Below are 18,602 nucleotides of genomic sequence, written 5' to 3'. Positions count from 1 at the left end.
TTCCCGACCCACTCGCATGTTAAAATCCCCCACAATTATCATAACACTGCCCTTCTGACAAGCCTTTTTCTATTTCCATTTGTAATTTGTAGTCCACATCACTGCAGCTGTTTGTGGGAACATTTCAGTGATGAGACAAGTGGAATTGAGTGAGAATTGAGTGGAATTGAGTGAAGTTATCTCCTTTCCCTCAAGAGCCTGATGTTGAGGAATAACTGCTCCTGAACCTGGTGGTGTGACTCCCAAGGCTCCAGTACCTTCTTCCCAATGGCAGCAGGGAGAAGAAATCATGATCTGGGTGCTAGGGGTCCCTAATGATGGATGCAGCTTTCCTGCAACAATGCTCCATGCAGGTGTGCTCAATGGTGGAGAGGGCTTTAATAGATTGTCCATCACACATCTATAGAAGTTTGACAAAGTCTTAGAAATCATGTTGAATCTTCACAAACTCCTAAGGAACTAGAGGTGCTGCCATGCTGTCTATGTATTTGCACTTACATGCTGGGCCCAGGGAAAGTCCTCCGGAATGTTAACACCAAGGATTTTAAAGTTGCCGACCCTTTCCACCTATGATCCTCCAATGAAGACTAACTCATGGACCTGTGGTTTCCTCTTCCTGAACTCAATAATCAGCTCCTTGGTCCTACCTCCTACCCCTACCCAAGTTCCACAAACCTGACTCTCTAGGTAGGCCCATTGTTTCTGCTGCTTCTGCCATCACACTGAATTCCTGTCCACATACCTCAACTCCATATTCTATCCCTTGGCTCAGTCCCTTCCCACCTACAGCCACGACACTTCTCATGCTCTCTATCTCCTCAACAGCTTTCAATTCCCTGGCCCCGATCACCTCATTTAACCCATGGATGCCCAGTTTCTACACACTTCTATCCTCTATCAAGTCACCTCAAAGTTCTCCACTTCTTTCTCGACAACAGACCTGAACAGTTCCCCTCCACCACCACCCTCCTTTGTCTTGGCAGAACTGGTCCTTAATCTCAATAATTTCTCCTTCAGCTCCTCCCACTTTCTCCAAGCTCAAGGGGTAGCTATGAGCCCCAGCTATGCCTGCCTTTTTGATGGCTTCATGGAACAGTCTATGTTCCAAGCCTCCCCTGGTGATGCTCCCCAACTCTTTCTGCGCTACATTGGTAAATGTGTTGGTGCTGCTTCATGCACCCATGCTGAGCTAGTTATAAAAACGCAATTCCCTTTTCTCAGTTCCTTTGTAACCACTGCATCTGTTCCCAGGATGAAGCTTCCCAGGATGGGACTATGCTCACTGGAGTTCAGGAGAATAAGAGGGGATCTTATAGAATCATACAAAATTTTGAAAGGGATAGACAAGATAGAAGTAGGAAAGTTGTTTCCATTGGTAGGTGAGACTAGAACTCGGGGACATTGCCTCGAGATTCAGGGGAGAAGATTTAGGACGGAGATGAGGAGAAACTTTTTTCCCCAGAGAGTGGTGAATCTGTGGAATTCTCTGCCCAGGGAATTCGTTGAGGCTTCTTCACTAAATATATTTAAGGAACAGTTAGATAGGATTTTACATAGTAAGGGAATTAAGGGTTATGGGGAAAAGGCAGGTAGATGGAGCTGAGTTTACGGACAGATCAGCCATGATCTTATTGAATGGCGGGGCAGGCTCGATGGGCCGGATGGCCTACTCCTGCTCCTATTTCTTACGTTCTTTCCATTCCATGACATTAGAGATATCCTCCTTTTTCAAACAACTGGTTTTTCTTTCCTCCATCATTGATGGTGCCCTCACCCGCATCTCCTACATTATCCAGACATCCACCCTCACACTGTCGTTACTTCTGTCTTCTCAGGGTTAGAGTTCCACTTGTCCTCATCTACCACACCATGAGCCATCGCATCCGGCACATCATTCACCACATCTTCTGTGATCTTCAATAGGATCCTACCACCAAACACATCTTTACTTCTTCCCCCCTCTCTGCTTTCCACACAATCATTCTCTCCACAATCCTCCTGTCCATTCATCCCTCCCCACTGAATTTCCCTCCTGGAGCTTAACCCTGCAAGCAGGATAAATGCTACAGTTGCCAAGTAACCTCCATTCAGGGCCCCAAACTGTCCATCTAGGTGAGGGAACACTTCACCTGCGAATCCCTTGGGTCATCTACTGTATCCAATGTTCCTGATGCAGCTTTCCCTACATTGGTGAGACCCAACATAGATTGGGGGATCACTTTGTCAAGCATCTTTGCTCTATCCACAAAAAGCAGACTTTCCCGGTGGTCAACCACTTTAATTCCAATCAGTCCATGGCCTCCTTTACTGCCACGATGAAGCCACACTCAGGTTGGAGGAGCAACACCTCATATTCAATCTGTGAGCTGCAACTTTCGGTATGTTTTCACCTTGTCCTTTCCCTCTTCTTCAATTTCCAACTCTGACCCTCCCCATCTCTTCTCTTCTCCTCACACACCTGTCACCTCCTCCTTCCCCTTCTCCCATGGCCCACTCTCCTCTCCTATCAGATTCCTTCTTCTCCAGCCCTTCATCTTTCCCCACCTATCGCCTCCTTGCTTCTTACTTCATCCCTCACCTATCGTCGTCATCATGGCTATCCCTCGAGGTCGAGGATGATGGTCTTTGTTCTGAAGAAGTGGCACACAGAGTGAAGATGCCTGTGCGTGTATTTGTTTAACGTGTACTTGATGTTGCACTCCAAGAAGCACACGATACTTCACAACTCAACCAACTCATTCCAATGGCATGGAAACCACGACGATTGGAGCTGATGAATTTGTTGCAGCCTTCATCCGCCTTCACAGCCATTGAGTTCAAAGTAACTTTGTCCGCCTGTTCCACCACTGAGGTCTTGATTGGACTGTTCTTTGTTGGGGACCTCACCCTCGACCTTACCGCCATGGGTGACCCTACCAGGGGCATAGCTCCAGACGGCATTGCTCTCGGGATCACAGGACCACACAAGCTTCTCCACCATGACAAGGTGACAATCCACAGAGAAGCTCACCTATCACATTCTAGCCTGTAGTCCTTCTCCTCCTCCCCCCATCTTATTCAGCTCCTTCCCCCTTCCTTTTCAGTCCCGATGAAGGGTCAGCGCAAAACATCAACCGTTTGTTCATTTCCATAGACGCTTCCCGACCTGATGAGCTCCCCCAGTATCTTGAGTGTGTCACTCAATATGCAACATTTTTTGCTCACACTAACAGAAAGGTAAATGTTTGTTTAAAATAATTCCAACTCCATACATATGCTGTTGACCTCCCGAATACATTATCAGAGAACTATTCTTAGTGAATTTGCCACTGTCGGTCCATCTAATTTCTGACAGGCTTAAGATATCAACTTCCAACCTTTTCATTTCATTTAATGTGTTGTCCAGCTTTCCTTTCTGGTAAAGTGTACGGATGTTCCATGTTGCTACCCTTAGCCTTTCCCTATTGCTTACAGTCTCTGGATGACGGTCTGGTGTCACCTGCAGCCCACGACTAGCCCTACCGAGCAAGCTGCTGCTCTGTTGATTAGAATCAACCCCATTCACACTGTTGTCTGGATTCTTTCCATGATTGACTAGGCAGAAATTTCAGCAGTGGTTTGCCGTTGCCTTCTGTTGCCGCAGTGCTCATCTAACTAGAGCATTTGACCTCTACAGGTGTTCCCGATTGGGAACCATACACTAGATGTCGCCCAACCTTTGCTGCTGTTGTACAAAGATAATCCTCCACCAAAGCTTGGAACCCATCTCCCTGCTGCCGGAGACTTCAGTGATTTTAGGTGACACCACCACCATTGGTCTGGTTATTTTTCTGGCGCCAAACACTCGCCATAGACAGAGCTCCTTCAGCGAGACAGGGTGCACCCGGACCTGAGCCCGACGTGAAGGCGGAGTTGTCTTGGGTAGGAGAAGCTATATAATCACTATTGGCATTTCCTGATATTTAGTCCGGACCAACCACCCCATACAAGCCCTAGAAGATCTGGGCATAGATATTCTTTTTGAACTGTTTAATGGCATATATGAGTCTGGTGCACTGCCTGACAATCTCTTAAAATCAGTATTTATAACTCTGCCAAAAATTCCTGGAACTATTGACTGTAAAAATTATAGAACAATCAGTCTTATGAGTCACATAATAAAGATTTTGTTGAAAATTGTTCTGAGTCGAATTAAAAACAAGTTAAGGCCAGAAACTTCTAAACCGCAATATGGGTTTATTGAAGATAGAGGAACTAGGAACGCAATATTCATACTATGAATGCTTTCAGAAAGGGCAATTGAATATCAAGATGATGTCTTTTTATGTTTTATTGATTTCACTAAAGCATTCGACAATGTGCAACATGAAAAAATATTTCAAATTCTCGCTAAACTAAACATTGACGGAAGGGACCAACAACTGCTTCAAAATTTATATTGGAATCAAATGGCGGCGGTAAAAATTGATGATAATATAAGCAGTTGGACTAAAATTCAAAGAGGAGTTAGACAGGGATGCGTTGCCTCACCAGAATTATTTAATATCTATAGTGAAATGATTCTCAGAGAAATAGAGACCTAGATGGGATAAAAATTGGAGGTGTTAACATCAACAATATAAGATATGCAGACGATACCACCTAGATAGGATAAAAATTGGAGGTGTTAATATCAACAGTATAAGATATGCAGACGATACCACCTTAATAGCAAGTGCTGCAGAAGACCTCCAAATCCTCCTAGACAAAGTAGTACAAACAAGTGCAAATTTAACCATCAATCATCAACTGTAAAAAAAAACCAAATGTATGGTAATATCAAAACAGCAGGATACTCCCAACTGCCAATTGTACATCGGTAACCAAGAGATTGAACAAAAGACCAGCTTTAATTACCTTGGTAGCTTTATATCACAAGATGCTAGAGGTAAAGTAAAAATAAAAAGAAGAATTGCCATTGCCAAAACCAACTTCCAAAAAATGGAACCCATTTTTACCAACAGACACATTTCTATGACAACAAGGCTTAGGCTACTAAAATGTTACATCTGGTCAATCTTGGTGCATGCTTCCAAAACATGGACTATAACACCAGAACTCCAAAGAGACTTAGAAGCAACAGAAATGTGGTTTCTTAGAAGAATGCTGAAAATATCATATAGAGATAGGGTAACTAATGAGACAGTACTCCAACGTGCCCATACAAAAAGATCTTTAATGAGAACATTAAATGAGAGGAAACTTAAATTCCTGGGCCATGTCATCAGAAAGGGAGAAATAGAATGCCTTACATTACAAGGCTGTATGCCTGAAGCACAGAAGAGGAAGGCAAAGAAGAAAATATATGGACACCGTGAAAGAACTAACAGATCTAAGTGTGCGAGATATCATTGACGCTGCGAGAGATCAGTTGATGTGGAGAGACATGACCACCCAAGCGTGTAACACACAAGGCAAACGACAACGAAGAAGAAGAACAGAAAGATGATTGGATATTACTCTGCCTTTTGCACACAGAATCACGTTCATATTAACTATTCCAAAAGGGCAATGCTGACCAGTTGTCTCAGAGATCCAGAGATCTAAAATCTATCCTGACCGTCAGTGCTGTCTGTGTGACAGGATGGGTTTTCCCTTCGTGTTCTGGCTTTGCTCCACATTCCAAAGTTGTGCTAGTAATTAGTTTGACTGGTGACTGTAAACTATCTGGAGTGTAGGTCCGCTTGTAGGAGAATCAGAAGGAAGTTGACTGTCATATAAATAGGTTACAAGGAAATAAGTGCAGGAATGGAATTGATTGGTTTGCTCTCAGAGCCAGAATAGACTCAATGGGACAAATGGCCTCTAATGTCATCAAAAGTATGGAAGCTTCCTGTGATGTTGCTTTACATAATTTTTAGCAATGCTTGCTAAAGTTAATGGCATTAGTTTGACAAGTTGCATTAATACAGCATGTGGAAGCACATCAGTGCAAATGCATCCTCTTGGCAAAAATGCTCTTGGCACTTCCACATCTAAATTCTACCACAGCTTACAAACACCCAACCTGCACATACGTTCTATTGTAAGAAAGGCAGGATGGATTTAATCAGGTGCCACAGAGCTGCAGGCATCTTCTACTGTGAGACCAGCATGGTAGTGTGTAATGGTTAGCACAACGCTTTGTAGTACCATTGACCTGCGTTCAACTCCCGCCGCTGCCTGTAAGTAGTTTGTACGTTTTCCCCATGACCGTGTGGGTTTCCTCCAGGTGCTCCAGTTTCCTCCCATGGTCCAAAGAAGTACCAGATGGAAGGTTAATTGGTTATTGTGAATTGTCCTGTGATTAAGCTAGGATTAAATTGAGGGATTGTCAGGCTGCGTGGCTTGTAGGGCCAGACCTATTCAGTGCTATATCTCAGTAATTAATAATAAGTACATTTGTGGTCACATTTCCAACTTACAAATTGCTTTATTATCTGTTATGTGTATAACAAAGCAGATAGTAAAATGCATCATTTACATCAAATCAAGTCAGTAAGGATTGTACAGGCAACCTGCAAGTGTTTCCACAGTTTTAGTCGCAACATTGCACACCCACAACTCACCAATCCTAACTGTACATCTTTGGAATGTGGGAGGAAACCAGAGCACCCGGAGGAAACTCACATGATCATGAGGGGAATATACAAACTCCTTGGAGACAGTGGTAGGAACTGAACCCCAATCTTGCAGCTGGCGCTGTAAAGCATTACAACAAATGCTATGGATCGGGGTTACAAACAATTCATTGGAACAGAAGTCTGCTGTAATCCAGGGAGGACGTGTTTCTGAATCATATTTACAACCATTCCTCAGCAGAAGCAAATTGCTTTTTTTTTTGTTATTTGAGACATAACATCAGATTTGTTGCTGACATAAAGGCCATTAATGAAATTAATATAATTGTGAATAATGACAGTTTGTAAATAGAATAAACTAATGCAAGCCTTTAATTTTAATCCATGACTCAAAACATTAAAATAGGAATATTCAGCCACTCATTGGCAAGGAGTTTCAGACTAATGTAACTGTTGAGCATCTGGGCTAGACTGAATGGTATATGCCAGGAGCATCTGTCATACTGCTTTCTCACCAAACGCAAATCTTACTAGGATTCCACACCACTTGTTTGAATGGATAGTTGAGATACTGAGATGAAAAAGGGCACATTCAATTTTATTTTTCCCCCTTTTTTTGTTTTTCTCATTCACTAATTAACAACAAAACAATTCTTGAAAAGCAGGGGGAAGAAAACTGCAAAGTAACGAACACAAAATGCCGGAGGAATTCAACAGACCAGGCAACATCTATGGAAAAGAGTACAGTTGACATTTTGCGGGGGACTCTCTTGGGGCGCTAGATGGAGTAGGTTGCATTTTGGCTTTGCTCAGTTCATTTTTCCAACTTTTTATCACCCTCTTACTATCTATATCAAAGTGTTTATAACACTTTTAAATGCTTGAATTTTGATTTTTAATCGATGGAAATGACTACCAGAGGAAAAAAGGCATTAGCTGAAGGCAAGGAAGCCGGTAATGGAAATGGAAAGAAAGAAGGTGTTTTTGAACAGCCTAAACAGTCTCAACTTACTGTGGAAGCTGTCTCAAAGCTCCTGGATGATAAATTCGATAAAAGATTTACTACTTTGGAAGTATTGTTAAAGGAGATCAACGGTAGATTGGCAGTACTTAAGCAGGAGAAGGAAAAACAACAACGACAAATTTCCAAATTCATTGAAGCTGGGAGACAGAGAGATCACAGGCTGGATCTGTTGGAAAAGAAACTAACTTCCACCACTCAAACACTGGAACAGTATAAAGTCAAGACTATTCACTTGGAGAGTCGTAGTCGGAGACAGAATTTGCCAATAATAGGACTCAGTGAAGACATTGAGAGCAATTTTTTTCTCAATTTTTAATGGAAGTGTTCGGCTCTGATGTTTTTTCTTCTCCCCCTATACTCGATCGTGCCCACCAGTCTTTAAGAGTTAAACCCCCTAAGGAGTTGAAACTCCCATCTGTGTTACTCCAATTTCATTATGTGCATACTAAGGAGCATTTCATTCGAATTGCTCATCGGAAAGGGGTTATTGTGCATGGAGATCTCAAGTTCCGTCTGGTTGAAGACTACAGTTCTGAGGTAATGCAAGAAAGATCACTTTTTAAACCAGTGATGTCCGAGTTAGATCAAAGAAATTTCCCACCAGCTCCGCTATTTCCAGCTCGCCTAAGGGTTGTTCTGCCTGATAAATCATGTAAATGGTTTAAATCCATGGACGAAGCACATTAATTTCTTCAGGATCAAAGTTCGAGCTCAGATGTTTAATAAATTTGCTGTTTCTTCATGCCTGTATTCATTTGTTTATAAGTTAATAACCAGTTCATAGATTTGGACTTTTAAAGTTTGAAGAATTTTGCCCTTGGTTTGATAATGCTCATACTTTGTTCTGGCGTATGGATATTTAACATGCTTTCATGTTAAAGTTCCTTTCATTTCTCTCCCTTTATTATTTTATTTTATTATTTTCAATCGTTTGTTTTTGAAAATAATTAAGAATCTGATTTGGTGATTGATTTTTTTTCTTGAAATATTAGTAAGGTTGTATTCTGTTTCACTTTCCAAAATCTTGCCTTTCAAAATGTTTTGCAAATGGCTGTTTTTTTTTAAACATTTGCTTAGTGTTTTTTTTGTGGCATTCTCTTCTCAATGTTTCAACTGCGGGTGGTGTTTTGCATTCCTTTTTCATTGGAGACTTGCCTTCAAGAGAGATGGGGTAGGGAAGAGTCTAGATAGCTTTCTGGCTGTCTATTGGCCAGTTAGGGCTTTGTGGGTGGGGGGGTGGGGCTATTTTTAGTTTAGCTTTTTCCATCTGGGCTGATCTGAAACTGCAAATGTGTCTGAATTGTCATAACTTCCGGTTCCTCTTTAAACCTTTTTCCCTCTTCCTGATTCATGAGTTTCCTATGCAGGAAGGTTAACCCTTTACACACCATATAGTTTATTCAAATACAATGGATAATATTATTAACTTTGTTACATGGAATACGAATGGTTTGAATCATCTGATTAAATGGAAGAAGATTTTTAAAGTTTTTCATAGATTGAATGCTCAGATTATCTTTGCCCAGGAAGCTCATGTAAGGAAGGAGGATAATCAGTGTTTTTTTTAGGTTTTGGAAAGAATAACAATTTCAATCTAATCCACAGGCTAAGGTGGAAGGAGTCTCTATTTTTATAGATTCTTCAATTTCATTTGTTCACTATGAAACAACTTCAGACCTGAATGGTAGATTTCTGATAATTACTGGTTTAGAAAATGGTTCGGCACAGCCAAGAAGGGCCAAAAGGCCTGTTTCTGTGCTGAAGTTTTTCTATGGTTTCTATGGTTTCTACTTAATAACCAAAAAGTTGTCATGGTTAATATCCATGCACCAAATACCAATTATCCTGAATTCTTTATGCATTTATTTGCATCTCTTCCTAATTTAAATGAATATACATTGACAATGGGCAGAGATTTTAACTGTTGCCTGAATCCCTCGATGGACAGGTCTGCGCCTAGTCAGGTACTTCCAAACAAATCCGCTATTTTTATCAATTTCTTTTTAGTTGACTCTGGAATTTTAGAAGTTTGGAGGCTTTTATATCCTAACGATAAAGAGTTCTCATTCTTTTCTCATGTATATCATAATTACTCCAGAATTGATTACTTTTTCATTGACTCTCGATTCGATGCAATTGCTGTCTCTGATCATGCACCCTGAAACTATCAATCAAATTAACTGATGTAACTTTCAGTGCTAGACAATAGTGGTTCAATTCTACTCTGCTTCAGGACTTAAATTTTGTTAACTTAATTAAAGAACAGATTACTTTTATCTTCTCAACTAATTTTACGGAAGGAATTTCCAGTGGGGTATTATGGGACACTTTTAAAGCAAATTATTTCATATTCTGCTGGATTGAAAAGATGAATTAATAATGAAATACGTACATTGGTTGATAAGATTAAAGAAATTGATAAGAAATATTCTGTTGCTCCTAATTTGGAGCTTTACAAAAAGAGAGTTGAACCTCAGATGCAACACAGTTTGTTATTAACATCCCCAATTGAAAATCAATTACTTAAATCTAAGAGTCAATTTTATATACATGGTGATAAATTGGGTAAATTACTGGCCAAGCAATTGAAAGCTGCTTCGGCTAAACGTCAGATTATTAAAGTTCGTAAACAGAATGGTACTTTGACGTTGATCACGATGAAATTAATAAATCATTTCAAGAATTCTATACCTCTTTATACCAATCAGAATTTCCTGACGATTCTACCATAATGCATGAATTTTTAAGAAAATTGAATATTCAAAAATTACCACAATGAATGTTTAACATTAGATGCACCCATTATGGAAGAAGAAATAAAGAAAGCAATTTCTTTGATGAATTCTGGTAAAGCACCCAGCCTGGATGGGTATACAGTAGAATTTTTAAAATCTTTTCCAAGTCTACTTTCTCCTTGGTTATGTAGAATTTTAAAGGATACCTTATTTGTAAGTAAATTGCCACGATCTTTTTATAAAGCATCTATTTCTTTAATACCTAAAAAAAGATGAAGACCCCAATGAATGTGCATCATATAGACCTATATCCTTGTTAAATGTGGACTCCAAAATTTTCTCCAAAATATTAGCAATTAGATTGGAAAATGTATTGCCACAAATTGTTTCTGACGACCAGACAGGACTTTTTAAAAATCGTTATACGTATTTTAATGTTAGGAGGTTGATGTGTATATACTTCATCTAAAACTCCAGAATGTGTTATTTCACTTGACGCCGAGAAAGCGTTTGATAGAGTTGAATGGGAATATTTATTTAAGATCCTTGAGAAATTTAATTTTAGCCCAAAATTCATATCTTGGATTAAATTGATATATCATACACCTTTGGCTTCTATACTTACTAATAATCAGAGATCTCCCTTTTTAATGCTTTTTCGCGGTACTAGACAAGGCTGGCCTTTAATCCCTTCACGATTTGATATTGCCTTGGAAACCTTGGCAATCGCTCTTCGTGATTCACCCAATATATTTGGCATTATTCGTGGGAATGAGACGCATAAGGTATCATGATATGCAGATGACCTGTTACTATATATCTCTAATCCAGAGAAATCCATCCCTGCAGTAATATTATTACTTGCTCAGTTTAGTAGTTTTTCTGGTTATAAATTGAATCTTAATAAGAGTGAGCTTTTACCATTAAATATGCAAGTTCCAATCTGTAGACAATCACCATTTAGACTGGTTACTGATTATTTTACTTATTTGGTTGTTAAAATTATTAAGAAGCATAAGGATCTAAAGTTAACTTTTTACCCTTAATTGATCATGTTAAACAACTGCTTACTAAATGGTCTCCATTGTCCCTATCATTGATTGGTCGAATCAATGCTATTATTGTGATTATTTTACCTAAATTTCTGTATCTATTTCAGATGGTACCAATCTTCATCTCTAAAACCTTCTTTGATATTATTGATTCTAAAATTTCTTCATATATATATATGGCTGAATAAAATTCCTAGATTAAGTAAGAAATATTTACACAAATCAAAAAAGGACGCCGGTTTGGCATTGCTGAACTGTAGATTCTACTATTGGGCAATTAATATTCGCTACCTAACGTTCTGGACACAAGATTTGGATGAAATTCAATGTCCACGATGGGTGAACCTCAAGTGCGAGTCAATACAGGGGTTCTCATTGGCTTCTATGTTAGGGGCTTCGCTTCCCTTTGCACTTACTAAACTGAATAAACAAACAATTAATCCAGTAAATAAACATACAATACGGATATGGTTTCAATTTCGTAAATTTTTTGTATTGAATAAATTTATCCTATCAAGTCCGATTATATCCAATTTTTTCTTCCAACCACCCAGAACTGATCAAGCTTTTCTTTTATGGAAAACGAAGGGAATAATATGTTTTCATGTTTTATTCATGGATAATTCTCTCATGTCCTTTGAACAGTTGTCTATTAAATATAATTTGCCTAGATCACTTTTTTTTTTAGATATTTACAGATTAGAAACTTTTCGAAGGTTATTTTACCTACTTTTCCAATATCACATCAAACTGAAATTACAGAAATTTTTTTTAGGTTTAAACCCCTATCAGAAGAGTTTAGTAACAATTGTTTATGGTTTAATTACGAAAATTCATTTAGGTATGTCTGATAAAATTAAGAGTGAATGGGAAAGAGAACTTCAGGTATCTTTACCCATAGAGAAATGGGAGAAAATTCTCCAACTAATTAACACTTCTTCAATGTGTGCTAGACATGCTTTGATACAATTTAAGGTAGTTCTTAGGGCCCATATGTCTAAGAATAAGTTAGCTCATTTTTATGGTCATATAAATCCTGTCTGTGACAGATGTAATTCTGAGGTAGCTTCCTTGACACATATGTTCTGGTCTTGCCCTCTTTTGGAAAAATATTGGAAAGACATTTTTGATACTATTTCAGTAGTTTTGTGTATTGATTTACAACCTCATCCTATTACTGCAATTTTTGGATTACCAATGATAGACTTTAGTCATTTATCCCTTTCAGCTTGTCGTTTGATTACATTTGTTACATTAATAGCCAGAAGATCCATTTTATTTAAATGGAAAGATTCTAATCCCCCTACTACATTTCAATGGTTTTCCCAAACCATAACATATTTAAATTTGGAAAAAAATTAGGAGAGGTACCACTGATCTTTTGGTTAAATTTGAAGAAACTTGGAGGCCATTTATTCAACATTTTCATATGATGTAAGTTGACCTTTCCTGAATCCTTTTTAATAACTTTTTGCTTGTGTATAGAGGAGCGGAGTTAATGACAAAGAATGATCTCAACCAATGAAATATGGCAGCCCAATTTCTGTTTTGTTTTGTTTTGGGTTTTTTTAGTGTAGGGGGTAAAAACTTTTTTTGAATCTTTTTCATGTTCAGTTATTAAGCGGTTGGGAGGTTTAAATTAAATGTGCTACTCAGAGTCTGTGTTTGTATACGTTAACCGTTATTAATGTAATCCCAATCTCTTTGTATCATTATCATTGTAATGTTTATCAATTTGAAACTCAATAAAAAAGATTGAAAAAGAAAGAAAGACATTTTGGAACAAGACCCTTCAGCAGGATCCATTAGCTAAATTTTTCAAAAGTAATTAAACACGCAAATCCACGTTCACTAAGTAACAGTTAGAGTGCATACCCTGCCAGAATTGCTCCTAAGTTTGCGATGAACCACTCTGGCGAGTTGAATCCTAGGATACCAACTCCATGGAAACGTTGCAGTCCAAGCTGTGAACGCAAACACAAAAATTTTACCATCCAACTCTCCATATTTTGAGTAATTACACTTTATTGATTGTGCAGAGGTCCTGAGTAATGCAAACTAATAAGATGAGGCACATGTGTGATTAAGAAATCTAAAATATATCACATGATCTCCTCCAGAAGCCACTATCTTACCCAGTGGGTGAAATGGAGCTGGCTAGAGTGGTCGACTGAGGACACCCAAATTCCTCTTGAAGGCCTCAAATGAACTAATCTCCACATTAATATCCAAATCAAAGACAGTGCATTTCAGATTCCAAACTTGCACTCAGCATCGGTAAAACCCAGGTATTGACTATGGACTTCAGGGAAGGGAATTCGAGGGAACACATGCCATTTTTAAATCAAGGAATCAGCAGTGGAAAGGCTGAACAGTTCTAAGTTCCTGGGTGTCAACATCTCTGAGGATCTATGCTAGATCTAACATATTGATACAGTTAAACGAAGGCATGGCAGCAGCTATATTTCATTACGAGTTTGAGGAGACTTGGTACGTCACCAAAGACTCTCTCAAATTTCTACAGGTGTACCATGAAGAGCATTCTAACTGGTTGTATCACTGTCTGGTATGGAGGGGGCACTGCACAGGATTGGAAAAGGCTACAGAAAGTTATAAACTCGGTCAGCTCCATTATGGACACTTGTCTTCCCAGCATTGAGAACACCTCCAAAGGGCATTGTCTTAAGAAGGAGACATCCATCATTAAGGACCCCCATCACCCAGGATATGCCCTCCTCTCATTGCTACCATCAAAGAGGTGGTACAGGAGCCTGAAGATACACATGCAATCTTTCAGGAACAGTTCCGCCCCTCTGCCAATGAACAATGAACCCAAGAACACTACCTCACTATTTGTCCTCTCTTTCTTGCACTACTTAATTTAATTTTATATATACATCTCATTGTAAATTAGTTTTTTATTATATTTTGCAAAGTACTGCTATTGCAAAACAACAAAGTTCACAACCTATGCCAGTGAAATTAAACTTCATTCTGAATCACAGCCAACTAAAGATTTTCCTCTTGTTACCCTCAGTTCCTTCCTTTATACATGTGACCTCCAGACCTTGACCCCTACAGCATCAGGAACAACCTCCTTCCTGCCCAGGTACCTCATCATTTTACAAACTTCTATCAGCTCTTCACTTAGCATTCTCTAATGAAGCCTCACCCTTTTTATTCCTGTAATTGTATTACCTCGTCCTTGAGACCACTCTCGTAAATCTTTTCTCAGTTCCTTCACATCTTTCCTTTATAACATTGTGACCAGAGTTGAACTGGGTATTCCGGTTGAGGTCAGAAGCATGTTTTATGAAGATTAAGTATAACTTCACCACTTTTACACTCAAGGCCTTATAACAAAGCTCAGAATTGTATTTACCTTCTTAGTGGCTTGGTCAACCTACCCTTGCCACTTTCAGTGATGTGTGGGGCTCTCTGACCCTGCCCTCATTTCAGAAGGATATTTTTAATTCTGTAACGTCTTTCTTCATTCTTCCTGTAGCCTCACATTACCCTTTACCTGATGTGCCTGACCCATTCCTCGATGTTTAAGTCCTGCTGCAGTCTATTACTGAGTCCTTCACAACTCACATTATTGCCGTGTTTAATGCAATCAAAAAAATTAGAAATTATGCTGTGTATCCCCAAACCTAGATCTTTATTATAGATCATTAAATGCACCAATTTCTGGGTGACACCTTCATCCGATCCAAAAGTGAATCATTTACAACCCCATTTAAAACAATTTTTATATTGTTTAATTGCCAGTGTATACGAAAGCTTGGGCTGGCCTGTGGAGTAGCAGCATCAGCACTGGACTTTGAGGTGGATGGTTGCGAGTTCGAATCTGGCCAGGTCCCAGCAGCAGCATCTGCACGGAAGGCAGGCCTGGCATCCTTCTTGCCACAAAAATCCTATGGATCACTACAGTATCATGAGTCGACATCGACTCAACAGCACTTAACAACAACATCAAGTCTCAACATACTGAGCCCTGCCTCAGTCTTGGTTCCTATCAAAGCTTGTCGAAGGTGTTTCGGGGGCAGGACGTCAGTAACACAACAGGCAAAGAAGATTGACCAGCTCCACTGAACCCATCATCTGCACTAGATTCGTACAGGAGTCAGTAGACGTGATACGGAGGACCAAGTCTTACTGGGAAAGAAATTACTCAAATTTAAACATCTTGCATATTAAATTATGCTTCTATAATTGAAGTTATTCCATGCAGGAATTGCTTTAAGGAGGCTAGAATGCACTTGCCTTAAGAAAGCTTTTAGCAGCAGTTCGGCATTGAGTGTAATATTGTTGATAGGTGAATTTTTCCCACCGATCATCCACTTTGAAAGCCAAAGCATCGCGCTGACCAAAATTTCGAACCACCAGGCTAAACAGCTGTCCAACAGTCAGAGGCGAATCTGCCCCTCGACCAGATTCCTCCATTCGGATCTTGACCGCACTGCTCATCCCTGTGCTCCACAAGTTGGTTGCAGGAGCAACTTTCGCAGGATACGATTCTGAAAATGCATTCGCAGAGTTATAGAGTAGTGCAACACAAAAGCTGCCCTTTAAGCACATCGTGACCATTCATTCCTCATCATTCATGTTAGGTCCACAGCCTCCCAAGACTTTGGTCATTGAAATTGGTTTATTATTGTCACGTGTACAGAGATACAGTGAAAAGCTTGCCTGGCATACTGTTCATACAGATCTAACCATTACAAAGGTGTATCACATTGTTCTACTACATTGAGGTAGAGCAAGATAAAACAATAACAATGCAGAATAACGTGTATAACGATTATAATGGAAGTAATGAGTGGATCTGAGGGAGAAGCTCACCGTGTTCTGGCACCACCCGCCTTACTATATGGTACTTGTCTAGATGTTTCTCAAATGTCATGAGGGTACCTGCCTCCACCACATTCCTGATTCCTCGCTCTGTGTAAAAGACTCCCCCCCCCCCCAAACTCCTTACTCTCACCTTAAACCTATGTCCTCATGTCTCTGACATCCTTGCCATGGGAGAAAGGATTTTTACTGTCTAACTTATCTTTCTTTCTCCAAATTTTGCACACCTCAGCCTCCTCCACTACACAGAAATCAGACCTACCTATCCAATTCCCTCCTTATAATAAAAATGCTCCAATCCAAGCAACATCTGGTCTGTACCCTCTCTAGTTTTTGAATGATGTCTGTAATGGACTATTAATGGGTCACGACAACAAAAGCACTTTATCTAGTTTAATCACGTCCTTCCTAGTGTGGCAACCAGAAACACACAGATGAATAAGTTCACAAATGAATTAAATCACAGGAACACAAATGTTAACCTCCACTGGTGACAAAACATTTCACCTCCTGAGATTTAAGCAGCCCATCTTCTCTGGGCAACTTGCACTAGTTACATAAAGGATTAATTATTAACATGCAGCACATTTCTTCATAAAATCTGTTTCATGCTTTTTTCTTCCACTGTTTAATTACTAAGCAAAGGTACACAAAAATGAGGTTTTTGTGTAAACACAAGGCCCCACTATATCACAAGCTGAATGAGAAGGTTGTTGGCCTAGAAACTGAATCATGTCTGCAATGGATAGGTCACAGCAACAAAAGCAGTTCTTTCAGGCACAGAAAACTGAGTATCCTTTCCTTCGTACACCATGTCATTGTGGAGCTGGAGGAGGAAACTGGTCATATCCAGCACAGACATAAGGGGCTACAGGGCCAGAATTGACGGGATGAGAAGCTCAAGAGAAAAGGGTGGTTTGATAAAGAAAGTACACAGAGGCAGAAGGTGTAGCTGGAATATTAAATTAGTATTTTGTTTTGGTCTTTACCAAGCAAGAGAATGCTGCCAAAAGCTCTTGAACCCATTTGTCATAGGTCCAGGAAACACAGGTTTAAGATGCGAGGGAAAAGGATACAGACAACATGGAAACAGGCCCTACAGCCCAACTGGTCCATGGTGACCCAGGAAGCCCATCTATGCTAATCCCAAATGACAGCATTTGGGCTATAGCCTTCCAAACCTTTCCTATCTGTGTACCTATTTATAGTAATTGTCTGAAAAGTAGTTACTGTATCTGGATCAACCATTTCCTCAGGCAGCTTGCTCCACATATACAACACTCTCCTTGTGTGGAATGAAAAAAAAGTTGTCCTCTCAAATTCCTATTAGACCTTTCCCCTTACCTTGAACCCATGCCTTCTAGTTCTTGATTCACAAACTTTGGCATTCACCCAATCTATGCTCCTCATGATTTTATACACCTTTATAAAGTTATCTCTCAGTATCCAATATACTCCACAGACGTAAGAGGGATATGAGGAGAAACTTCGCTGGGACAGTAGTTAGGATGTGGAATTCATTGTCTTTAATAGTGTTAAAGGAACTAACCAATAATTTTTGAAAGCAAATTGGTTTGGCAATTTAGGGAATAATTTGTACAGCTCTAAGGATAGGGTGAGTGATTGAATTGCTGAGATTCTTCTTCTAGAAATCTACATCTACTGAGCGGGATTCATCAAAGAGGGCAAATAAAAATAACGCCAGCACAAGTGGAGCGGCCATTGTTATGAGTGGGTCAGTGTTTGGAGTGGCTTTGGCTCATCAGGCTTGGGCGAAGTAGATGTCTGGCAAGTTTCTTTTTTTTATTCTTAATTCTTCATTCCTCATCTCTTCAGGCACAGTAGTGCAGTGAGAATGGCTCCGGGGCAGTGTTTTGTACCGTGTATGAGACGTGGGAGTTCTGGAAGACCGCCAGTCTCCTGGATAAACACATCTGCACCAGGTGCATCGAGCTGCAGTTCCTCAGACAACGTATTAAGAAACTGGAGCTGCAGCTCGATAACTTTCAGCTCATACAGGAGAATGAAGAGATAATAGATCAGAGGTACAGGGATGTACTCACCCCTAGGTTGCAGAAGACAGGTAAATATGTGACTGTCAGGAAAAGGAAGGGAGATGCACAGCCAGTGCAGAGCACCCCTGTGGCCACTCCCCTCAATAATAAGTATACTACTTTAGATACTGTTAAAGGGGGGAGCCACAATGAGCGAGTCTCTGGCACCAAGTCTAGTGCTGTGGCTCAAAAGAGAGGCGAAGAGGACTACAGTGATGATAAGAGACAGGCACAGTGATGAGATTCTGTGCACGCCATAGAGACACACGGATGGAATGTTGCCTCCCTGGTGCCAGGATCAGGGT

At 39.9% G+C, this 18,602-nt stretch overlaps 1 protein-coding gene across 5 annotated transcripts in view; it reads right to left on the bottom strand.

The window, feature by feature from the left end:
* The window catches only part of LOC140194957 (long-chain-fatty-acid--CoA ligase ACSBG2-like), a 99,541-nt gene that overhangs the window by 43,086 nt on the left and 37,853 nt on the right, over nt 1–18,602 (bottom strand). For all 5 annotated transcript variants that reach the window (XM_072252423.1, XM_072252419.1, XM_072252418.1 and 2 more), the window contains 2 exons: nt 15,656–15,909; nt 13,265–13,353 (listed from right to left, as the gene is read on the bottom strand). In XM_072252423.1, the coding sequence (XP_072108524.1) occupies nt 13,265–13,353; nt 15,656–15,909 (343 nt within the window). The remainder of the gene's footprint in view (nt 1–13,264; nt 13,354–15,655; nt 15,910–18,602) is intronic.

This window comes from Mobula birostris, chromosome 3 (assembly GCF_030028105.1).
Source record: "Mobula birostris isolate sMobBir1 chromosome 3, sMobBir1.hap1, whole genome shotgun sequence".
Classification (NCBI taxonomy): Eukaryota; Metazoa; Chordata; class Chondrichthyes; order Myliobatiformes; family Myliobatidae; genus Mobula; species Mobula birostris.
Note: the sequence above shows the minus strand (reverse complement) of the source record. Positions and strands in the feature narration are given on the sequence as shown.